The 26370-nt window shown below is 36.6% G+C and overlaps 1 protein-coding gene across 1 annotated transcript; it reads right to left on the bottom strand.

The window, feature by feature from the left end:
• Positions 1-4986: 4986 nt before the first annotated feature.
• Positions 4987-5925, bottom strand: LOC106986791 (olfactory receptor 5AN1). Its single transcript, XM_015084999.2, has one exon. The coding sequence runs from the start codon at positions 5923-5925 to the stop codon at positions 4987-4989; it is 939 nt and encodes a 312-aa protein (XP_014940485.2).
• Between the last annotated feature and the right edge of the window lie 20445 nt (positions 5926-26370).

Genomic DNA, 26370 nt, shown 5'->3' with positions numbered 1-26370 from the left:
TAAAAGCAGCCAGTAAAAAAAAGATTGTAAACTCCAAAGGAACACCATTAGGCTATCAATGGATATCAAAGACACCCTTAAGCAGGAGACAGTAGAAAGACATATTCAAAGTGTTGGAGAAAAATGCCAGCTGAGAACCTCTATCTGCCAAAGTTATCCTCCAGACAGAAAGGAAAAATAAAGACTTTTCCAGACAAATAAAAGTTGACAGTACTAATCACCATTAGACCTTTCCAACAAGAAATGATGAAAGGAGATGAGAGGGAGGCAAACCATAAGAGACTCTGAAATACAGAGAACAAACTGAGGGTTGATGCAGGGGAGGGTGGGGGAGATGGGAAAATGGATGATGGGCATTGAGGAGGGCACTTGTTGAGATGAACACTGGGTGTTGTACACAAGCAATGACTCATGAGAATCTACACCCGAAACCAAGAGCACAATGTAAACACTGTATATTAGCCAACTTAACAATAAATTATATAGAAAGAAAGAAAGAAAGAAAGAAAGAAAGAAAGAAAGAAAGAAAGAAAGAAAGAAAAAGAAAGAAAGAAAAGAAAAGAAAAGATAAGATAAGATAAGATAAGATAAGATAAGATAAGATAAGATGTAACATGTGTAGCCATCAGGGTGACCTAGTTTATTAAGTGTCCAACTCTGGATATCAGCTCAGGTCATGATCTCATGAGTTTGAGTCTGAGACCCACTTTGGGCTCTGTGCTAGCAGCGCTGAGCCTGTTTGGGATTCTCTCTCTCTCTCACTCTCTCTCTGCCCCTCCACTGCTTGTGCTCACTCATGTTCTCTCTGAAATAAATAAACTTTTTTTTAAAGTAAAAGAAAGAAAAGAAAAGGGGCACCTGGGTGGCTCAGTTGGTTAAGTGTCCGACTTCAACTCAGATCATGATCTCCATGCTGACAGCTCAGAGCCTGGAACCTGCTTCTAATTCTGTGCCTCCCTCTCTCTGCCCCTTCCTGATCTCTTGCTCTCTCTCTCTCTCAAAAATAAATAAACATTTAAAAAATTTTTTAAAAATATTTAATATGAAAATATATGAAAATAGACCACACACTGGTAGAGGTAAGTATATAATCAGATTTAGAAGGCTATATCTGTAATAGGACAGAGAGCACTGCATAAAAATTATAGACATATCCCTGATGAATATACATGCAAAAATTCACAATAAAATACAGGCAAGCCTAACGCAACAACACATTAAAGGATCATACACCATGATTAAATGAACATTGTCCCCACAAGGATGGTTCAACATACACACACAAAAAAACTGTGATGCACCACGTTAATGTAAGATAAAAAGCATATCATCTCAAAAGATGCAGAAAAAGCATTTGAAAAAATACCACATCCTTTCTTAAATAAAACTGTCCACAGATTGGGTATAGAAGGAAATGACTGCAACACAATAAAGGCCAGAAATAAGAATCCACAACTAACATCACACTCACTTATATCTAGAAAGTCCTAAGACTCAACCAAAAAACTGTTGGAACTAATCAACAAGTTCAGTAAAGTTGCAGTACACAGAATCAGCATACAGAAACCAGTTGCATTTCTATACACTAACAATGAAACACCTGAAAAAGAAGTAAAAAAATATTATACCATTCACAGTAACATTAAAAACAATAAAATACTTAAAAATAAATTTAACCAAGGAAGTAAAAGATCTGTACTATTAAAACTAAAATAAATTGATAAAATTAAAGAACACACACACACAAAATGGAAAGATATCCCATGTACATGAACCAAAATTAATATTCTCCAAATTTCCATACTACCCAAAGTCATCTATAGATTGAAGAAAATCTCCATCAAATTTCAATGATATTTTTCACCAAAATATAAAAAAAAAAAATACTAAAATTTGTGTGAAACTTCAAAAGACCTAAGCCAAAGGAATCTTGAGAAAGAGAATCTCCTGATTCCAAACTATACCACAAAGCTATACTAAACAAAACAGTATGGGTCTGGCATAAAAATAGACATATAGGTCAGTAGAATAAAATAGAATCCAGAAATAAACTCCCACCTATATGTCAACTACTATTTAACAAGGGAGCCAAGAATACTCAGTGAGGAAAGAACAGTCTCTTCAATAAATGGTTTTGGAAAAACTGGATCATCAAATGCATAAGAATGAAATTGGGTCAACACCTTTCATCACTCACAAAAATTAACCCTAAATAAAGATAGGAATATAAGACCTGAAACCATAAAACTCTTAGAAGAAAAGATAGGGAACAAGGTCCTTGACACTGGTCTTGAAAATGATTTTTTGGATCTCATACCCAAAGCACAAGCAAAAAAAGCAAAAGTCAACAAGTGCAGCTACATCAAATTAAGAAGCCTCTGCACAGCCAAAGAACAATTAACATAATCAAAAGGCAACCTACAGAATAGGAGAAAATCTCTGCAAACCATATACTGAAAAATATTTGCCAACCATGCACGTCAGATAAGGGGTTAATATCCAACATGTAAAAAGAATTCATAAAACTCAAAAAGAAAACAATCTGATTTAAAATTGGGTAGAGGAACTGAATGGATACTTTTCCTAGAAGACACCCAAATGGCCAATAGGTACACAAAAAGATACCCAACATCACTAATCATCAGGGAAATGCAAATCAAAAGCACAATGAAATATCAACTGACACCTGTTAGAATGACTACCATCACAGCAAGAAGTCATAAGTGGTGGTGAGGATTTGGAGAAAAGGGAACACCTGTACACTACTGGTGGAAAGGTAACTTGGTTTAGCCACTATTAAAATAGTATGGATGTTCCTCAAAAAATTAGAGAACTACCATAGGATCAAGCAACCCCACTTCTGGGTATACACTCAACAGAAATAAAAACAGGATACCAAAAAGATAATCTCCACTCCCGTGTTTATTGCAGCATTATTCATAATAGGCAATATATGGAATGACAAAGAATTATAAAGAAGACATGGTGTTGACACACAGTACAGTGGAATATTACCCAACTATGACATGGAGGAAATCTTGCCATTTAAGACAACATGAATGGACCCTGATGGCATTATGCCAAGTGACATAAGTCAGACAAAGACATAAACTGTATGATAGCACTAATATCATACAGAGTCAAAAAGCCAAACCCATAGAAACAGAGAGTCCAATGGTGGTTACCAGGACCTGGAGAGCAAGGAAATTAGAGAGATATTTTTTGAAAGGGTATAACCTTGCAACTAAAAGATAAATAAATATGGAAATCTAATGCACAGCATAATGATTATGAGATGCTCCTCCTACTGAAGCCCTCATGGTTCCTTAGGAAGACTTCACATACATTCTTACACATTTTTAAAGAACAATACTTCTAAGAGCATACCTAAGCTTACACGGTGGGGAAGGGGAGCACACATCTTTTATTCACACTGCACTACCTCCTTGGTATGGGGTAAGACCTCACATTCTCTCCCAGAGATTCAGTGATTCCCCTTCTCTCAATTACATCCATTTGTAAACTTGTGAAAAACTTGGCAAAGGCTTCAAATGCCTCTTCATTTATAATCTTTAATTAAAGAGAACAATTACATGATTCATCAGAATTAGGAGCCCCCCCTCCAAACAGCATTGAGAACCCAATGAGTCTCCAAGGATAATATGTCATTGTAATGACATCTGTTTTATACCAATTGGTTCAAGTCTGAGCAATCTGGCAAATCAGCAGTCAGTACTGTTACACAACTTGTTCCCTTTTCAAACAGATCACAAGAACCAAAAGTTTTATGTTCTACTTTACACAAAGAAAACTGGCCAAAGTTAAAAACCCTGCCTCTCCCACTATTATTTCCCCTCTGGCTCTTGAGGCTTCCTAGAAAGTATCAGCATTAGAATAACTCTAACCATCTACTCCACACATTATATCACCCCATACAACACCATAAATCTCTAGGACATACAATATTCAACACAGACAATAAACAGAATACATACCAACTTCCCATATTTGTTCTTAGTCTGCAATATTTAATATCCAGTAACTCTATTCTTACAATGAATTTTCATGCAAGTCTCCTCATACCAAACATAAACAGATGCTTGAAATAACAGAAATGATTTAATAGTGTGAAACACTGGCTATGTCAGACAAGGGTAAATTTTCCACATTTAATGGGAGAAAGAGGCTTGAGTCCCACAATATAAAAAACTGATATCGGCTCTGACATGGATTTTGAACATCATCTTCCATGAGAAACCCCCACTCAACACTAGAAGCAAGAAAGTAAACCATCAAACTCCTAAGTAAATGGTACTGAAGGGACTACATCCTTCATTCCAATCCTCTTATGATTCAAATCACTTTTCCTTCATAAGATTACAGCTGGTAGAGACTGGATGTGAACAAACTTATTGGATGATTAGCCCTGAAAGAGGCCTTAGACAAACATTAGCTATCTCAGACTGCTCTTCCCAGGAAACTCAACCAGCTAATTGTATAGCTTTATCTGTTTTCAAAGGCACATTCTGTGTGTGCGTTTATTCTCACTATGGCAGCAATACAGAACAAACATCAATCACCATCATGTCTGGATTACGCTGCATCAAAATATTTGAAGACAAAATCTCTACACTCCTGGGGGTCTCTGTCACGTACTGCTCCTTTATGATCAGAGGGCTGAGACAGCAGGACTCAATCTCCAAAGCAAAAATAAGTAATGAGTTTCTACACCTTAACATTTTACAAATACTTGAAAATTACTGATAAATGATGAGGCCACCCCTTATGTAGGGTGAAAGTATGAATCTCCAGGACTCAAACGTATTGTGTTTGTGTGGAATCAAGTCACTTGTCAGTCCATTTGGCATATTATCTGTGTCAAATTAAGCTTTCTTTATCCAAAGGTAGTATGACTTTTGTTATAGTCCATTCATGTGCATATTATCGACGGTTAAGGTTTCTGATAGGACAAATCTGGACAGAACCTCAGCAGTAACATCTCTTCTTTTGTATCCTCTTCAAGGCATCTTTGATTTCCTTGTTCCTCAGACTGTAAATCAAGGGATTCAACATGGGGATAACCACAGTGTAAAAAACCGATGCAAATCTGTCGAAACTGGAGGAGCCACCAGAGCTGGAACTCAAATAGACAAACATACCTGAGGTATAGAAGAGGGACACTGCTGTCAGATGAGAAACACAGGTGTTGAAAGCCTTGGACCTGCCTTTAGCTGAAGTGATCTTCATGATGGAGATGACAATATAGCCATAGGATATCATGATGATGAAGGCATTTGTTATCCCAAAGATCACTGTTAATATAGCAGTCAAGAGTTGCACAAAGAAAGTGTCAGTGCAGGACAGGACTAACAACTGGGGCATGTCACAGAAGAAGTGGTTGATGACATTAGGCCCACAGAAGTGAAGCTGAAGTATGGCACACAATTGGGATACAGAAGCAGAGAGTCCAGCCAGATAGGACCCCAGCACCATCCAAATACAGAGGGTGGGTGACATGACTGATGAATAGAGAAGAGGATTACAAATGGCGGCATATCGGTCATAAGCCATGGCTGTCATGAGACAAGACTCACTCAGTCCCATGATTGAAAAAACAAAGTATTGAACGGCGCAACCCACAAAGGTGATAATTTGCTGCTCTTGGAAAAAGCTGGAGAGCATCTTGGGGGCTGTGGAGGTCACATAGCAGATATCCATGAAGGACAGATTACTGAGGAAGAAGTACATGGGTGTGTGGAGGTGAGAGTCCATCCTTATTAAAATGATGAGGCACAAGTTCCAAGTCAGAGTCATAATGTAGATGAGCAGGAATACAACAAAGAGCACTGCTAGGATTCTGGGGAAATCAGAGAATCCCAAAAGGATGAAATAAGTGACCTCTGTAATATTTCCTCCCCCAACCATTTGCTTGGTGCTTCTAAAATCAGAGAACAGAGAATGTTCTGCTGACTCAGGTGAAATGACAGCATTACACTGCTCACTTGTGCCATCTACTGAGTACTGGGAAAGAAGCAAACAATGCCTCACTGTCCTGATGAGAAGACCCCAGCTTTTCATCTCAAATTATCGAGAAATGATTTTAGTGTTTTAGTTTCTCAATTATTTCATGAAATCTCATGAAAATCAGAGATATTTTCAACTGTGAGAACTTAAAAAAACAAATGCTGTGATTCTTACAGAGATCATTCATTGAAAGTTTTTTAAAAGGCGTTTGGTAATTTATTATAGAACTTCTGCTTTATAAGAGCATAAGTGGCATCACCTCTAGATTAAAACTGAAATAGCCGTTCAGTTCCAGATAGTGATATAGATAAATTTTTAAAATTTATTCTTTTACCCTTAAGAAAAGTAACTTAACCCCTTTGTAATGATTTCACAAATTTTTATGCAAATGTATTTGACATATCATCTTCCAACTGGCCTGGAAAACTATATCATAACTTTACTCTGATAATATTTTCTTGAGTCACAGCATATGTGCCCAATAAAGTTATGGAACACATCTTCTTAGGGAAGTCTTCATACTTAGTATTCCAAAAGGAGGCTAGGATAGCTCACTATTGACCCCAACATTTTTTTTTCAATCTTAAGGTATTTTTCTACATGAGAAATAGCATGGTACTGTGGTTAAAGGTTCAGACTTTAAGAGTTTTGTCTGATACCCTCCCACTTTATGAACTTGTCCAAGTAGCTCAAACACACTAAGATTGACTTGCTGAAAATAAAGTGAGAACATTAAGAGCCCCTGGAATATAAGGTTACTAGGAGGTTTATGAGAAAATTCATGAGGATGCTGAGCACACATCTGAACACAGTAATTGTTCTATATGTGTTGGCTACTATTATCCTGGATTGCTTACAGATAACCATGAATGACAGCTATTTCCATGGATAGAAATGTCAACAGTGCTAGAGTTGTATGGGTTAATTTGAGATATTTCCTGAGATATCACTGGCCTTGTAGACTATCAGGAATTATTATCTCTAGACAAATGTAGATTTGGACCTCATGTGGAAGCAAATCAAACCACCTGGGGCCATGAAGACACAAACCACATAATTAATTTTCTATTTAGGATGCTTGAGTTTGAGTATACTTGGTCCATTGACAACTAGTATCAAGTTATATGGGCCTTGATACAGAGAAAAAGTAAATAGTTTCAATTACCAAGTACTATGTAGCTATAGTTCATATTTTTTATTGATATAGTCATCATATTATGGCTTACTGAAGATTCATAATAGATTGCAGCTATGGCCTATGCTCCATAAACAATCTGTCCTTCCTTGAGATGAAAGAATAAATCAATGAGAACAGTAAAGAAATTTTTGAAAAAAGGTAAATAATTAAAAAGACATGAACTTTCAAATAATAAAAAGTATTATAAACACTGATAACTCACTATTCTTATAAAAATAGATGGGTCAAAAGAATATATAGAAATTTTAGAAAAATTGAAATTTGGTAAGAGTTAACAAATGGTAAGTATTTAAATTGATAAAGGTTAAACTCTTGTAATGCATTTATATAATTTCGGTATGCAGAAAAAATCCTGAAATACAACACCAAAACAGAAACTACAAGAGAAAAATATGAACTAACACTTAAAAACTTGGCATCAGAAAAATTCACTTATGTAAAATACTTTTGAAATACAATCGATGAGGGAAAAATAGTTACAAAAGATAAAAAAGACAATATAGTAATGTCCTTAATATAAATAGGGATGGGGAATTCACATTTACTACTGAGGGCAGAAGATGTTTCCACCTTCCTGGAGGAAAAAAAAATTTGTTTTATATAATATCTCTATCTCTGTCTCTTTCTCTCTGTCTCTCTCTCTCTCTCACACACACACACACACACACAAACCACACAACATGTGAGCCAATTACAAACGTCAAAAGTAATGACTGCTATGATTTTGATTGATTTCCTTAAATGTTTCTGTCTTTGATCAATTTTCCACAACTCCTATAAATAAGAAATAAGTTATTAAGATATATAAATCCTTAATAGTAAGCACAGATTGGGAAAGAAAGGGAGAATGAAGGGCAAATGATGGAGAAAGTGAGAATGACAAATAAAACAGACTTTCAGAATTTCCTGAATTTTACCTACTGTCCATGTCACCCTTCACAAGTTATTAATTAACCTCTCTGTGCCTCAATTGTCTCATCTATAAACAGGGCTAATAACACTACCTCATATGACTGCTGCAAGGACTGAATGACATAAAGGGCTTCAAACAGTAAGGGCTCAATAAATGGTAGCAATTATCATCCCCATTATCATTCTTTTCTGTGAAAGAAAAATAAGGCAAAATGAATACTGAAAGGTCAAGGAGCACTTCACACAATTCTTTTCTAAATTAGATGGTCTCTGTGCTAGACTCAAGAATATTGTCAATCAATGACTATAGTTATTTCTATCTCGTAGTGTTTTGTTATCCTCCAGTTGGCTGTGAACTTCTGATGCCACTTTTTGTGTTTTACCACCACCAAGTACTCTTGAGGTGACGATACTAGCTACAGTACATGGTACAGTGGAGATGTTTCACTATTGAGTGATAAGCATCTTGTATGCTAATGTTGGCATAACTGAATAAATACATGATGAACAAATGGTTCTTTCACCCACTTTTGGATATAAAACTAAAATTATCTTATTTCAATTATGGTTTTAGGAACTTGGAAATCTTTCTGTTTACTCTTAAAATAAGTGTTGCCAATATTAGTTCTCCACTATTTTATCCAAGATGAGTTAGAGTCAATGAAAATATTTTCCAAATATGAACTTCTGTGAACAACATCCCCCAATACACTAACATAATTGATTGATTCTGTGAAAATAAGTCAATCTCCTGTTCAATCATTTGCAGTAAAACTCTTCATTTTCTTAATACATTTTGTTAACAGAGGTAACCAGAACTAAAAGTATTTTATGTAACTCATAACTCCCAAAAAAGATAAGGAATTGTAGACTGTTTACTAACTCATGATAAAATACACCTGGTTAAACTTCGGTAAGTCATAGGAAAAGGGAAAAATTCTGAATATATTAACTCTCTTTGGTTAAGTTTTTGCATGTGTTCACCATCTCCAAGACAATTAAAAGAAAAGGTGACTGATGTAGATATTAATTAGGCATTTTACTATGTGCATCTAACTAATCAAAACCTTTCAAATTCTGATAACTAAAAGACATGGCCAGTTTATAAGATTGTGCAGGGTACAAAATCAGGTTAGGAAAGCCAAGATGTTGCTGAATGAAGAGCAAGTTTTACAAAAAGGTTAAAAGAGATAGACTAACAACTACCTATGCCTGGAGTGGGGCATCTCTGATATCTGTGTTACCAACACTGGTGCCTCCTGACTCCCAGGGTCTCCAAAGAAGGCCATGGAGAGCTATTTGATGTATTTCAAAAAGCCAGTCGAATTGTACTTGAGTACTTTCTCATGTCATTACTTAGTGAACAGCTTGCCTTTTGCTACTCAGAAATTATAAACCGAATTATTTATGTAAACGGAAAATAAATTAGTATCTTTTCAAAAACATAATCCTCAAGGAAAAAAATTAAATTAAAAGGGTCCTTGGGATGGTCAAAGTTAGAAAACCGAGACAAGAATGTGTGATCTTAGGAAATTCCCCTGAAAGGCAGTAATTGCTATTTTGAATTCAGTGCTCAATTATTGACTTCTAAAATTTGTTAGGCTTTATAAACATTGTCTCATTAGATTCTAAATGATCTCATTATCTCCCTCTTTACAGGTGAAAGAACAGAAGGTAACAGAGCTTAAGATCACATCCATAAGAAATTGCAGAACTGGAACTCAACATTCATCCCTCACCCCAGAATGATCCCTGATATTTTAGAGTAGAGATTAATCTTTTCAAGGAAGGTCAGAGACATTCTATAGGGTGAAAAAGAACCCAAGGAAGAGCCCACTGGGGAGAGTGTGGGAGTGAGGATGGGAGAGGGAAGAGGTGAAGAATGGGAGACTGAGGACCATAAAACCTTGCTCCACACAGGTCCTACTGGAAGAATCACATGGCTATTAAGATAGCACAAAATCCACTGTTCTCACTAAATCTTGCCCTCTCACCTTGACCCAGATTTCCCAAGAAGACAGAGCTCTTGTCAAAGGTTAAAACTACTTATTTCTTTTCCAAAGGAATTTTCCAGTTGGGCCCTATTGTTCTCCAAGATGGGAGTCTTTGGCTTTGAAACTGGCTGTCCACTCAGGGCAAGAGAGATGCCCACAACTGGCGATCCTCTTAAATATGTTATTAAGAGCAGAGGTAACACAAGAAAAGACAATTAGAGGGAGAAAACCCTCAGGGACGCTCTCTGGAGTCACGGTTGTCATGGAGTTTTTGTCCCTGCTAATTTCATGCCCCACTTTGCCATGTCCCTTCTGGATCCATCCCTGACATCCCCATAGTCCAATAATGTTCTCATGATTGTAGTCTTTCTGTTGGAAACTTAAGAGTCATTAGAGCTGGAAAGAACCTAGAGATCATCTAGTCCAATACCTTCAATTACCAGGTGAGGAACCTGAAGCCAGGGAGCTAAAAGATTTGCTCAAGATGACATGGCTAGCTGGTAAAATACCTTAATTAAAATAAATTAAATACATGAGCATTTCCCTCTGTACAAAACACTTTCATTTTAGATATAACATACATAAATTTTCTCAAATACCTGACCAGACTCAACCATCACAGCAGCGCTGCGAGTCACACACACCATTATTTCCTATGCATAATGAAGAAGCTGAGACAATAAGGAAAACAACAAAACTAATTCATGACAGAGTCACAACTTATCATGGTTACAACCTGGGACATGGGTATCAACCAATCTGATGACTTGATGACTGTGTGACCTTGAACAAATTAGCCTCTCCAAGCCTCAGGATTATCATAAAATGGGGCTGATAGTAGTAGCTACTTCATACAGTACGTCTACATAGAATCAAGTTAGATAATGCATGTAAAGTTCTTACCAGGGGGTGTAGTACAAGTATAACTTCTATTAACAGTAGGTGTAATTTGTGTGTTCTGATCTGGAGTTCTTTCCAACGTGTCATGCTGCATTACTAATCCTTCACTAAAAATACCTACTTAAGATCATTCCCACAAACATTTTTGCTTGTTTGTTTCTAGGTTTTTACAAGTGAAACTCCTCTATCCTGCCAGTTACTAGGGATGCAGAGATGCTCTAGAAAAGTCTCATCCTTCGTTTGATCTATTTCAGCTATTCTTACCTCCAGGGAGAAAAGGGTGGGTGGGCAACGAGTTAATTATTTAACTCTCACTGATAGGTTAATAGTTACATATTCCCCCTGATAAGAACTGTAATAACTTTACCCTTGAATCTAGACAGGCTCTTAAGATAGTTTTAAAGATAGAAAACCAAAAGCATAGGCTGTGGTCTCCAGGGCCAAGCAATGGAAGCCATGATTCTGGTTAGTAAGAACCATATATGTTCCACAAATCACACTTTGTGAGATTCAAGATGAATTATCGCTGTGCTAGGAAGAATGTGTCAAATCTCTGTGTGCCCAAAGGTTCTATCTGTAATATATGTAATATAATTTCTCACCTCTCAATTTCATATGGTAACGGAAATACAAATCAAATCTGTGTGATGTAAATACGTGAAATGTAAAGTATTGTATAAATACAAATGCAGTATGTATGAAATTAGTCCATGAACTCTTGTATGGAAAAAAAATCTCTTTTTAAACTTTTTTGAAGTCCTCTTGTTTGGACTCTGAGTACTCATAGAACTCCCAAGTCTGGTGACTCTTCTGCTCCTGATCAACTTAAGGTCCTGGAATCCCTAGAGGGCTCATATCAGAGACTCAATTCCTGCACCCTAAACACACCACAATAGCCATCATTTCTGAAGTCTTGCACAGTTTCTGGAAGATACCAAGCAGCATGCTCCAGGACTGCCTATGCCAAGAAATTGATGACAGCATAGCAGTTTCAGATGTACATTGTAATCAACGTCTGTATATACACTACAAAGTGATCATCGCCAAGTCTGGTTATCAGTCATCACCATGCAGTTGACCCCCTTCACAATCTTACCCAGTTCCCAACCTCCTTCCTCTCTGGTAACCGCAGCTATGTTCTGTATATGAGTTTGGTTTTTTTATTGTTATGTTGTTTATCTTATGTCTTTAGATTCCAAATATGAGTGAAATTGTTATAACTCTTCATCTGACTTATTTCATGTATCATAATACCTTCAGATATATATGATGCATATCCACTATATATAATGTGAGACAGACAGAGATAGAGGCAGATATAGAGATAGAGACAGACATAGACATGAGATAGAGAGATATATCACATACTTTTTATCCATTCATGTATTGATGGACACTTGGGTTGGCTGGCTATTGTATATAATGCTGCAATAAACATAGATGTGCATATATCTTTTTGAATTATTTTTTTTTGGTCTACTTTGAATAAATATACAGAAGTAGAATAGCTGGGTCATATGGTAGATCTACTCTTAATTTTTTGAGGAACATCCATACTGTTTTCCACAGTGGCTGAACCAAATTACATTCCCACCAACAGTGCACAGGGTTCCCTTTTCTCCACATTCTCTCCAACAGTTGTTATTTCTTGTCTTTTTGATTCTAGCCATTCTCACTTGTGTAAGGTGGTATCTTGTGCTTTTGATTTGCATTTCCCTGATGATTAGTGATGTTAAGCATATTTTCATGTGTCTATTGGCCATCTGTATGTCTTCTTTGGAAAAGAGTCTATTCAGGTCCTCTGTCCATTTTAATCAGATTGTTTGGGTTTTCTTAATTTTTAAAATATAAATCATCGTCACGTTAGCTAACATACAGTGTATACAATGTGCTCTTGGTTTTGGGAGTAGATTCCCATGATTCATCACTTATATACAACACCCAATGCTCACCCCAACAAGTGCTCTCCTCAATGCCCATCACCCATTTCCCCCTCCCATCCACCTCCCCATCAATCCTGTTCTCTGTATTTAAGAGTCTCTATGGTTTGCCTCCCTCTCTGCTGAAACTATTTTTCCCCCTCCCTTCCCCCATGGTCTTCTATTAAGTTTCTCAAATTCCACATATCAGTGAAAACATATGGTATCTGTCCTTTTCTGACTGACTTATTTCACTAAGCATAATACCCTCCAGTTCCATCCACGTTGTTGCAAATGGCAAGCTTTCATCCTTTCTCATTGCTAAGTAGTATTCCATTGTATGTATAAACCACATCTTCTTTATCCATTCATCAGTTGATGGACTTTTGGGCTCTTTCCATAATTTGGCTATTTTGTATTCCCACCAACAGTGTAAGAGGGTTCCCTTTCACTGCATCCTCCTCAACATCTTTTATTTCCTGTGTTGTTAATTTTAGCCATTCCAACAGGTGTGAGGTTGGTATCTCATTGTGGTTTTGATTTGTATTTCCCTGATGATGAGTGATGTTGAGCATCTTTGCTCATGTGTCTGTTAGCCATCTGTATGTCTTCTTTGGAAAAGTGTCTATTCGTGTCACCTATCCCCCCCTTTTTTTTTAGTATTTATTTATTTCTGAGAGAGACAGAGTGTGGACAGGGAGGTGCAGAGAGGGAGAGGGAGACACAGAATCTGAAGCAGGCTCCAGGCTCTGAGCCATCAGCACAGAGCCTGACACAGGGCTCAAATCCACAGACCACAAGATCATGACCTGAGCTGAAGTCAGATGCTCAGCTGACTGAGCCACCCAGGTGCCCCTATCACCTGCCCATTTCTTAACTGGATTATTTATTTGGGGGATGTTAAGTTTGATAAATTCATTCTAGGTTCTGGATACTAACCCTTTACCAGATATGTTATTTTCAAATATCTTCTCCAATTCCATAGGTTGTCTTTTAGTTTCATTGATTGTTTCCTTCACTGTGCAGAAGCTTTTTATCTTGATGAAGTCTCAATAGTTCCTTTTTGCTTTTGCTTCCCTTGCCTCTGGCAACATGTCTAGTAGGAAATTGCTATGGCCAAGGTCAAAGAGGTTGTTGCTTGTGTTCTACTCTAGGATTTTGATAGTTTCCTGTCTCACATTTAGGTCTTTCATCCATTTTGAATTTATTTTTCTGTATGGTGTAAGAAAGTGGTCCAATTCCATTCATCTGCATGTTGCTGTCCAGTTTCCCAGCACCATTTGTTGAAGAGATTGTCTTTTTCTCTTCAATATTCTTTCCTGCTTTGTTGAAGATGAGTTGGCCATATAGTTGTGTGTCCATTTCTGGGTTCTCTAATCTGTTCCCCTTATCTCTGTGTCTGTTTTTGTGCCCGTGCCATATTGTCCTGATTATTACAGCTTTGTAATATAGCTTGAAGTCAAGAATTGTGATGCCTCCAGCTTTGCTTTTCTTTTTTCAAGATTGCTTTGGCTACTCGGGGTCTTTTGTGGTTCCATACAAATTTTAGAATTGTTTGTTCTAGCTCTATGAAAAATGCTGGTGGTATTTTGATAGAGATTTCACTAAATATATAGGTTGCTTTGGTTAGTGTAGACATTTTAACATTTGTTCTTCAAATCCATGAGCATGGAATGTTTTTCAATTTACGTGTGTCCTCTTCAATTTCTTTCATAAAGGTTCTATAGTTTTCAGATCTTTTACCTCTTTGGTTAGGTTTATTCCTAGGTATCTTATGGTTTTTGGTGCAATTGTAAAATAGGATCAATTCCTTGATTTCTTTTTCTGCTGCTGCATTACTGGTGTATAGAAATGCAACCGATTTCTGTACATTGATTTTATATTCTGTGACTTTGCTGAATCCATATATCAGTTCTAGTAAGTTTTTAGTGGAGTCTTTCAGACTTTCTATACAGAGTACCATGTCATTTGCAAATCATGAAAGTCTGACTTCTTCCTTGCTGATGTGGATGTCTTTTAATTCTTTCTGTTGTCTGATTGCAGAGACTAGACTTCCAGTACTATGTTAAATAACAGTGATGGGAGTGGACATCCCTGTCATGTTCCTGACTGTAGAGGAAAAGCTGTCACTTTTTTCCCCATTGAGGATGATATTGACTGTGTGTCTTTCATTTATAACCTTTATGATATTGAGGTATGTTCTCTCCACTCCTACTTTAATAAGGATTTTTATCAAGAATGGGTGCTATATTTTGTCAAATGCTTTGTCTGCATCTATTGACGGGGTCATATAGTTCTTACACTGTCTTTTATTAATATGGTGTATCACATTGATTGATTTACAAATATTGAACAACCCCCACAGCCCAGGAACAAATCCCACTTGATTGTACTGGATAATTCTTTAATGTACTTTGGATTTGATTTGCTAGTATCTTGTTGAGAATTTTTTCATCGGTGTTCATCAGGGATGTTGGCTTGTAATTCTCTTTTTTAGTGGGGTCTTTGGTTTTGGAAAAGGTAATGCTGGCCTCAGAGAAGGAGTCTGGAAGTTTTCATTCCATTTCTATTTTTTGGAATTTTTAAAAGGAATATGTATTAACTCTTCTTTAAATGTCTCATAGAATTCCCCTGGGAAGCCATCTGGCCCTGGATTTTCGTTTGTTGGGAGATTTTTGATTACTGATTCAATTTCTTTGCTTGTTATGGGTCTGTTTAAATTTTCTATTTCTTCATGTTTCAGTTTTGGTAGTTTGTCTGTTTCTAGGAATTTACCCATTACTTCTACATTGCCTAGTTTTTTTAGCATATACTTTTTCATAATATTCTCTTATAATTGTTATTTCTGTGGTGTTGCTTATAATCACTCCTCTTTCATTCATGATTTTATTTATTTGGGGTCCTTTCTCTTTTCTTTTTGATAAATCTGGCTAGGGGGTTATCAGTTTCATTAATTCTTTCAAGAACCAGCTCTTAGTTTCATTGATCTCTCCTATTCTCTGTGTGTGTGTGTGTGTGTGTGTGTGCGCTTATGTCATTTATTTCTGCTCTACTTTTTATTATGTCCCTTCTGCTGGCTTTAGGCTTTATTTGCGTTTGCTTTTATTTTTTTAATGGTTATTTTTGAGAGAGAGAGAGAGAGTGCGAGTGAGGGAGGGACAGAGAAAGAGGGAGACACAGAATCTAAAGCAGGCTCCAGGCTCTGAGTTGTGTCAGCACAGAGCCCAATGCAGGGCTCAAACCCACAAACCATGAGATCATGACCTGAGCTGAAGTTGGACGCCCAACTGACTGAGCCACCCAGGTGCCCCTGCTCTTCCTTTTTTAGCTCCTTTAGGTGTAAGGTTAGGTTGTATATTTGAGATTTTTTCTTGCTTCTTGAGGTAGGCCTGTGTTACTATATACTTCCCACTTAGGACTGCCTTTACTGCATCTGTTGGGGGATTTTTGATTACTGATTCAATCTCCTTGCTAGTAATTGGTCTATTCATATTTTCTATTTTTTCATCATTCAGTCTTGGTAGTTTGTATGTTTGCCGGAATTTGTCCATTTCTTCTAGGTTGTACAAGTTGTAATTGTTCATAGAAATCTCTTATAATCTACTGTATTTCTGTGATATCAGTTGTAAGAGCTCCTCTTTCATTTCCGATTTTACTTATCTCATTCTTATCTTTTTCCTTGGTAAGTCTATCTGAAACATTTGTCTGTTTTGTCTGTTAAGAGTTAGAAAATGGCCCTTTGTTTCATTCATCTTTTCTATTGTCTTTTCAGTCTCTTTTTCATTTATTTCCACGCTGGTCTTTGTTTTTCCTTCCTTCTACTAAGTTTGGGCTTAGTTTATTCTTCTTTTTCTAGTTCCTTGAATTGTAAAGTTACGTTGTTTAAATTACATTTCAGGGCACCTGGGTGGTTCAGTCAGGTAAGTGCCTGACTTCAGCTCAGGTCATGGTCTCACAGTTTGTTAATTTGAGCCCAATGTCAGGTTCTATGCTGACAGCTCAGAGCCTAGAACCTGCTTCAGATTCTGTGTCTTCCTCATTCTGCCCCTCCCCAACCCGTGCTCTCTCTCTCTCACTCTCAAAAAAAAAATGAACATTAAAAATATTTTTAACTTAAAAAATTAATTACATTTATTCTTTCTTAATGCAAGTATTCATTGCTATGTACTTTTCTTAGAACTGCCTTTGCCCCATCCTTAATGTATTTCCATTTCATTTGTCTCAAAATACTTTTTAAATTTGTTTTCTTTTTTTAATAGTTACTTGTATATTTTGAGAGAGAGGGAGCATGAACAGGGGAGGGGCAGAGAGAGAGAGAGAATCACAAGAACTCTCCACACTGTCAGTGCACAGCCTGACACAGGGCTTGATCTCACAAACCATAAGATTACACCTTCCTGAGCTGAAACTGGATGCTTAACCAATTGAGCCACTCAGGTGCCCTGATTTCAACATAAATCCATTGGTATTTGGTAGCATGTTGCTTAATTCTCTACATATTTGTGAATTTTCCACTATCCTTCTTGTACTTGATTTCTAGTTTCATGCCATTGGAAAAGATTCTTTTTTATTTTTTTAATACTTATTTTATTTATTTTGAAAGAGGGAGAGCAAGCAAGCAGGGGAGGGGTTGAAAAAGAGGATTCCAAGCAGACTCTTCACTGCCTGCAAAGCCAAATAAGGGGCTCAAACTCACAAAGTGAGATCATGACCTGAACTGAAATCAAGAGTCTGATGCTTAACTAAATGAGCCACACAGGCACATCCTGGAAAAGATTTTTTTTAAATTTTTTTTAACGTTTATTTATTTTTGAGAAGAGAGAGAGCATAAGCAGGGGAGGAGAGAGAAAGAGGGAGACACAGAATCTGAAACAGGCTCCAGGACCTGAGCTGTCAGCACAGAGCCCGACGCGGGGCTCAAACTCACAGAACATGAGATCATGACCTGAGCCAAAGTCGGATACTTAACTGACTGAGCCACCCAGGCGCCCCCTGGAAAAGATTCTTAATATGATTTTAATCTCCTTAGATAAGGCTTACTTTGTGGCTTAACATATGAGCTCTCTTGGAGCATGTTTCATTCACACTCTAGAACAGTATATTCTGCCCCTTTGGATAGAATACTCTGTAAACATTGTTAAGCCCATCTATTCTAACATGTAGTCTTAGTCCAATGTTTCAATATTAAGATTCTGTCTGGACGATTTGTCCATTGTTTAAAATGGGGTAGTGGAAGTTCCCTACTGTTATTGTATTGCTATTTCTCCCTTTGAGTCTGTTAATATTTCCCTTATAAATTTAGGTGTTCCAATGTTGAGTGCATAAATATTTGCAAATATTATATCCTTTGGTTGAGTTGATCCCTTTATTGTTACATAATGACCTTTTTTGTCTCTTACTAAAGTCTTTGTCTTACCATCTATTTTTTTCTGATACAACTAATCATGCTTTGTTCTGATTTCCATTTACATAGAATTTCTTTTTCCATCCTTAATTTTCAGTCTGCTTGTGTCTTTAATAATTATGCCTCTGCTAGGCAGCATATAGTTGGATTTTGTTTTTTATCCATTCAACCACTCAAAGTGTTGGAGAATTTAGCCCTTTCATATTTAAAGTATTATTAAGTGTGGATTTAATGTTGCCATTTTGTTCATTGTTTTGGATGTTTTGTAATTCCTTTGTTTCTTCATCTCTTATTCTCTACCTTCGTATTTGATGATTTTCTCAAGTAGTATGTTTAGATTCTTTCTCTTTATCTTTTGTGGATTTACTATAAGTATTTGCTCTGTGGTTACCATGAAGCTTACATAAAACACCTTAAGTTCAAGTCTTTATTAAAATTACATTACTACATTTTAAGTTTTTGATGCAACAATTTACAACTTTTTACCTCGTATACCACTAACAAATTATTGTAGTTATTTTCGCTTTTGCCTTTTAACCTTCATACTAGATTTGTAAGTGATACACCACCATGATCACCACATTACAGTGTTCTGAATTTAATTTACCTTTCCAATTAGATTGTGTTTTCATATGTTTTCCTGTTACTAATTAATGACTATTTATTTCTGCTTAAAGAAGTCCCCTTACATTTCTTTCCTTCTTCTTTTCTTTTTCTTTTTTCTTTTCTCTTCTTTCTTTCTTTTTTAATTTAAGTTAGTTAACATACAGGGTAGTCTTCGCTTTAGGTGATTCAGCTTTTACATATGACATCCCGTGCTCATCCCAAAAAGTGCCCTCCTTAATACTCATCACCCATTTAAGCCATCCCCCCACCCATCTCTCCTCCAGCAACCCTCAATTTGTTCTCTGTACTTAACAATTTCTTATGGTTTGCTTCCCTCTCTGTTTTTATCTTATTTTTCATTCCCTTACCTATGTTCTTCTGTTGTTTTCTCAAATTTCACATGAGTGAACCATATATATGTCTTTCTCTGACTGACTTATTTCACTCAGCCTAATACCCTCTAGTTCCAACCACATTGTTGCAAATAGCAAGATTTCAATTTTTTACATCACCAAGTAGTATTCCATTGTATACATAAAGCACAACTTATTTAAAGGCAACCTAGTGGTGATGAATTCTTCAAGTGTGCTTGACTGGAAACTCTTTATCTCTCTTTCAATTCTGAAAGACAACTTATCCAGGTAGATTATTCTTAGTTGGCACCTTTTTTTCTTTCAGCAATTTGAATATGTTGTGCCACACCATTAGGCCTACAAAATTTCTGCTGAGAAATCTACTAATGTTTTATGGAGATTTTCATACAGAACAAGCTGTTTTTCTCCTGCTGCTTTTAAGATTATCTCTTTAATTTTTGACATTTTGTTTTCAATAAGTCTCAGTGTGGGTTCTCTTGGATTCATGTTACTTAGAATTCTCTGGGCTTCCAGAATCTGGATGTCTGTTTCTTTTCCTAGGTAAGGAAACACAAAAACAGAAACACAAAACTCAAATGAACATGAGATTCAAGGAATCACGTCATCCCTAAAAGATGAAAATAATCCTCAATCAATCAGTTCAAAGCTACAGAATTTTGCAATCCAGTTAATAAAGAACTCAAAATAGCTATTCTGAGGAAACTAAATGTTCTGAGGAAACTAAGAGATACAGAAAAACACAAACAATTCAATGAAATAAAAAACAATACATGAACAAAATGAGAAATTTAACAGACAAAGAAATCATTAAAAACAACCAAACACTATCAACAATAGCCAAAGTATGGAAAGAGCCCAAATGTCCATCAGTGGATGAATGGATAATGAAGATGTGGTATATATATATACAATGGAGTATTACTCGGCAATCAAAAACAATGAAATCTTGACATTTGCAACTACGTGGATGGAACTGCAGGGTATTATGCTAAGTGAAATTAGTCAGGCAGAGAAAGACAAAAATCATATGACTTCACTCATATGAGGACTTTAAGAGACAAAACAGATGAACATAAAGGAAGGGAAACAAAAAGAATATAAAAACAGGGAGGGGGACAAAACAGAAGAGACTCATAAATATGGAGAACAAACTGAGGGTTACTGGGGGGGTGTGGAGGGGGGATGGGCTAAAAGGGTAAGGGGCACTAAGTATTCTACTCCTGAAATAATTGTTTCACTATATGCTAATTTGGATGTAAATTTTTAAAAATAAGAAATAAAATTTTATAAAAAGAAATGTACTAGAGCCTCAAAGACAAGAGCTACGGTATGATTAGTTTTCAATAAATATACTTGCATGTACATCAATATATTAGAATTCTCTAGTTATCCAAGAATTTGACTTGGAGAACATTCTGCTCACTCCAGGTATGCTCCCCACTATAAAATACAACTTTTAAATCATAAATATTAATCAGGCCCCATATCAAGAACTCCAAAATATTTTAAAATAATGTTATGAATAAATATGCTTTTATCCTTTAAAAAAAAAAAAAGAAAGAAAACATAAGCAGTAAGCTCCTTGACATCAGTCTTAGTGATGTTCCTTTGGATCTGACTCCAAAGGGAAGGGGAACAAAAGTAAAAATAAACAAACAGAAAATATACCGAACTAAAAAGCTCTGAAAAGTGAAAGAAACCATCAACAAAGCAAAAAGCCAATGTACTGAATGAGAGAAGATATTTACAAATTATATATCTGACAAAAGCTTAATATCCAAAGTACATAAAGAACTTATACAATTCAATGACAAAAAATAAACAATTCAATCAAAAAATGGGCAGAAGATTTTAACAGCCATTTTTTCAAAGAAGACATACAGATGGCCAACAGGCACATAAAATGATGCCCAACATCACAATCTTCAGGGAAAAGCAAACCAAAACCACAATTAAATAACATATTTAGCTGTTAAATTGGCTTTATTTATCAAAAAGACAAGAAACAACACATGTAGGTGAGGGTATGGAAAAAAGTGAACCTCGTGTATTGTTTACGGGAACGTAAATCGGTGCACCTACTATGGAAAACAGTATGGAAGTTCTTCAACAAATTAAAAATAGAACTACCATATGATCCCAGAATCCCACTACTGGTTATTTATCCTAACAAAACAAAAACACTATCCTGAAAAAAATATTTTCATAACAGCGTTATTTACAATAGCCAAGATATGGAAACAACCTAAGTGTTCACCAATGGATAAATAGGTAAAGATGTGTGTGGGGTGTGTGTGTATGGATAATATGTAATTTACATATAATGGAATACTATTCAGCCATTAAAAAGCATGAAATTTTGCCATTTGCAACAATATGGATAGACCTTGCGGGTATTATTCTAAGTGAAATAAGTCAGATAAAGACAAATACTGTATGATTTTATTTATATATGGAATTTTTTCCCAATATATGAAGTTTATTGTCAAATTGGTTTCCATACAACACCCAGTGCTCATCCCAAAAGGTGCCCTACTCAATACCCATCACCCACCCTCCCCTCCTTCCCACCCCCCATCAACCCTCAGTTTGTTCTGTTTTTAAGAGTCTCTTATGCTTTTGCTTTCTCCCACTCTAACCTCCTTTTTGTTTTTCCTTCCCCTCCCCCATGGGTTTCTGTTAAGTTTCTCAGGATCTACATAAGAGTGAAACCATATGGTATCTGTCTTTCTCTGTATGGCTTATTTCACTTAGCATAACACTCTCCAGTTCCATCCATGCTGCTATAAAGGGCCATATTTCATTCTTTCTCATTGCCATGTAGTATTCCATTGTGTATATAAACCACAATTTCTTTATCCATTCATCAGTTGATGGACATTTAGGCTCTTTACATAATTTGGCTATTGTTGAGAGTGCTGCTATAAACATTGGGGTACAAGTGCCCCTATGCATCAGTACTCCTGTATCCCTTAGGTAAATTCCTAGCAGTGCTATTGCTGGGTCATAAGGTAGGTCTATTTTTAATTTTTTGAGGAACCTCCACACTGTTTTCCAGAGTGGCTGCACCAGTTTGCATTCCCACCAACAGTGTAAGAGGGTTCCTGTTTCTCCACATCCTCTGCAGCATCTATAGTCTCCTGATGTTCATTTTAGCCACTCTGACTGGCGTGAGGTGATATCTGAGTGTGCTTTTGATTTGTATTTCCCTGATGAGGAGCGACGTTGAGCATCTTTTCATGTGCCTGTTGGCCATCCGGATGTCTTCTTTAGAGAAGTGTCTATTCATGTCTTCTGCCCATTTCTTCACTAGGTTCTTTGTTTTTCGGGTGTGGAGTTTGGTGAGCTCTTTATAGATTTTGGATACTAGCCCTTTGTCCGATATGTCATTTGCAAATATCTTTTCCCATTCCGTTGGTTGCCTTTTAGTTTTGTTGGTTGTTTCCTTTGCTGTGCAGAAGCTTTTTATCTTCAGAAGGTCCCAGTAGTTCATTTTTGGTTTTAATTCCCTTGCCTTTGGGGATGTGTCAAGTAAGAAATTGCTACGGCTGAGGTCAGAGAGGTCTTTTCCTGCTTTCTCCTCTAGGGTTTTCATGGTTTCCTATCTCAGATTCAGGTCCTTTATCCATTTTGAGTTTATTTTTGTGAATGGTGTGAGAAAGTGGTCTAGTTTCAACCTTCTGCATGTTGCTGTCCAGTTCTCCCAACACCATTTGTTAAAGAGACTGTCTTTTTTTCCATTGGATATTTTTTCCTACTTTGTCAAAGATGAGTTGGCCATACGTTTGTGGGTCTAGTTGTGGGGTTTCTATTCTGTTCCATTGGTCTATGTGTCTGTTTTTGTGCCAATACCATGCTGTCTTGATGATGACAGCTTTGTAGTAGAGGCTAAAGTCTGGGATTGTGATGCCTCCTGCTTTGGTCTTCTTCTTCAAAATTTGGCTATTCGGGGCCTTTTGTGGTTCCATATGAATTTTAGGATGGCTTGTTCTAGTTTTGAGAAGAATGCTGGTGCAATTTTGATTGGGATTGCATTGAATGTGTAGTATTGACATTTGACAATATTTATTCTTCCAATCCATGAGCAGGGAGTGTCTTTCCATTTCTTTATATCTTCTTCAATTTCCTTCATAAACTTTCTATAGTTTTCAGCATACAGATCTTTTACATCTTTGGTTAGATTTATTCCTAGGTATTTTATGCTTCTTGGTGCAATTGTGAATGGGATCAGTTTCTTTATTTGTCTTTCTGTTGCTTCATTGTTAGTGTATAAGAATGCAACTGATTTCTGTACATTGATTTTGTATCCTGCAACTTTGCTGAATTCATGTATCAGTTCTAGCAGACTTCTGGTGGAGTCTATCGGATTTTCCATGTATAATATGTCATCTGCAAAAAGTGAAAGCTTAACTTCATCTTTGCCAATTTTGATGCCTTTGATTTCCTTTTGTTGTCTGATTGCTGATGCTAGAACTTCCAACACTATGTTAAACAGCAGCGGTGAGAGTGGACATCCCTGTCGTGTTCCTGATCTCAGGGAAAAAGCTCTCAGTTTTTCCCCATTGAGGATGATGTTAGCTGTGGGCTTTTCATAAATGGCTTTTATGATGTTTAAGTATGTTCCTTCTATCCCGACTTTCTTGAGGGTTTTTGCTAAGAAACATTGCTGAATTTTGTCAAATGCCTTTTCTGCATCGATTGACAGGATCATATGGTTCTTATCTTTTCTTTTATTAATGTGATGTATCACGTTGATTGATTTGCCAATGTTGAACCAGCCCTGCATCCCAGGGATGAATCCCACTTGATCATGGTGAATAATTCTTTTTATATGCTGTTGAATTCGATTTGCTAGGATCTTATTGAGAATTTTTGCATCCATATTCATCAGGGATATTGGCCTGTAGTTCTCTTTTTTTACTGGGTCTCTGTCTGCTTTAGGAATCAAAGTAATACTGGCTTCATAGAATGAGTCTAGAAGTTTTCCTTCCCTTTCTATTTTTTGGAATAGCTTGAGAAGGATAGGTATTATCTCTGCTTTAAATGTCTGGTAGAATTCCCCAGGGAAACCATCTGGTCCTGGACTCTTATTTGTTGGGAGATTTTTGATAACCAATTCAATTTCTTCGCTGGTTATGGGTCTGTTCAAGCTTTCTATTTCCTCCTGATTGAGTTTTGGAAGCGTGTGGGTGTTTACGAATTTGTCCATTGCTTCCAGGTTGTCCAGTTTGTTGGCATATAATTTTTCAGAGTATTCCCTGATAATTGCTTGTATCTCTGAGGGATTGGTTGTAATAATTCCATTTTCATTCACGATTTTATCTATTTGGGTCATCTCCCTTTTCTTTTTGAGAAGCCTGGCTAGAGATTTGTCAATTTTGTTTATTTTTTCAAAAAACCAACTCTTGGTTTCGTTGATCTGCTCTACAGTTTTTTTAGATTCTATATTGTTTATTTCTGCTCTGATCTTTATTATTTCTCTTCTTCTGCTGGGTTTAGGCTGTCTTTGCTGTTCTGCTTCTATTTCCTTCAGGTGTGCTATTAGATTTTGTATTTGGGATTTTTCTTGTTTCTTGAGATAGGCCTGGATTGCAATGTATTTTCCTCTCAGGACTGTCTTTGCTGCATCCCAAAGCTTTTGGACTGTTGTATTTTCATTTTCATTTGTTTCCATATATTTCTTAGTTTCTTCTCTAATTGCCTAGTTGACCCATTCGTTCTTTAGTAGGGTGTTCTTTAACCTCCATGCTTTTTGAGGTTTTCCAGACTTTTTCCTGTGGTTGATTTCAAGCTTCATAGCATTGTGGTCTGAAAGTATGCATGGTATGATTTCAATTCTTGTATACTTATGAAGGGCTGTTTTGTGACCAGTATGTGATCTATCTTGGAGAATGTTCCATGTGCACTGGAGAAGAAAGTATATTCTGTTGCTTTGGGATGCAGAGTTCTAAATATATCTGTCAAGTCCATCTGATCCAATGTATCATTCAGGGCCCTTGTTTCTTTAATGACCATGTGTCTAGATGATCTATCCATTTCTGTAAGTGGAGTGTTAAAGTCCCCTGCAATTACCACATTCTTATCAATAAGGTTGCTTATATTTGTGAGTAATTGTTTTATATATTTGGGGGCTCCCGTATTCGGCGCATAGACATTTATAATTGTTAGCTCTTCCTGATGGATAGACCCTGTAATTATTATAGAATGCCCTTCTTCATCTCTTGTTACAGCCTTTAATTTAAAGTTAGTTTGTCTGATATAAGTATGGCTACTCCAGCTTTCTTTTGACTTCCAGTGGCATGATAAATAGTTATCCATCCCCTCACTCTCATTCTGAAGGTGTCCTCAGGTCTAAAATGAGCCTCTTGTAGACAGCAAATAGATGGTCTTGTTTTTTTATCCATTCTGATACCCTATGTCTTTTGGTTGGCGCATTTAGTACATTTACATTCAGTGTTATCATGGAAAGATATGGGTTTAGAGTCATTGTGATGTCTGTAGGTTTCATGCTTGTAGCGATGTCTCTGGTACTTTGTCTCACAGGATCCCCCTTAGGGTCTCTTGTAGGGCTGGTTTAGTGGTGATGAATTCCTTCAGTTTTTGTTTGTTTGGGAAGACCTTTATCTCTCCTTCTATTCTAAATGACAGACTTGCTGGATAAAGGATTCTCGGCTGCATATTTTTTCTGTTCATCACAGTGAAGATCTCCTGCCATTCCTTTCTGGCCTGCCAAGTTTCAGAAGAGAGATCGGTCACGAGTCTTATAGGTCTCCCTTCATATGTTAGAGCACGTTTATCTCTAGCTGCTTTCAGAATTTTCTCTTTATCCTTGTATTTTGCCAGTTTCACTATGATATGTCGTGCAGAAGATCGATTCAAGTTCCATCTGAAGGGAGTTCTCTGTGCCTCTTGGATTTCAATGCTTTTTTCCTTCCCCAGATCAGGGAAGTTCTCAGCTATTATTTCTTCAAGTACACCTTCAGCACCTTTCCCTCTCTCTTCCTCCTCTGGAATACCAATTATGCATATATTATTTTTC

Source organism: Acinonyx jubatus, chromosome D1 (genome assembly GCF_027475565.1).
Source record: "Acinonyx jubatus isolate Ajub_Pintada_27869175 chromosome D1, VMU_Ajub_asm_v1.0, whole genome shotgun sequence".
Taxonomy (NCBI): domain Eukaryota; kingdom Metazoa; phylum Chordata; class Mammalia; order Carnivora; family Felidae; genus Acinonyx; species Acinonyx jubatus.
Note: the sequence above shows the minus strand (reverse complement) of the source record. Positions and strands in the feature narration are given on the sequence as shown.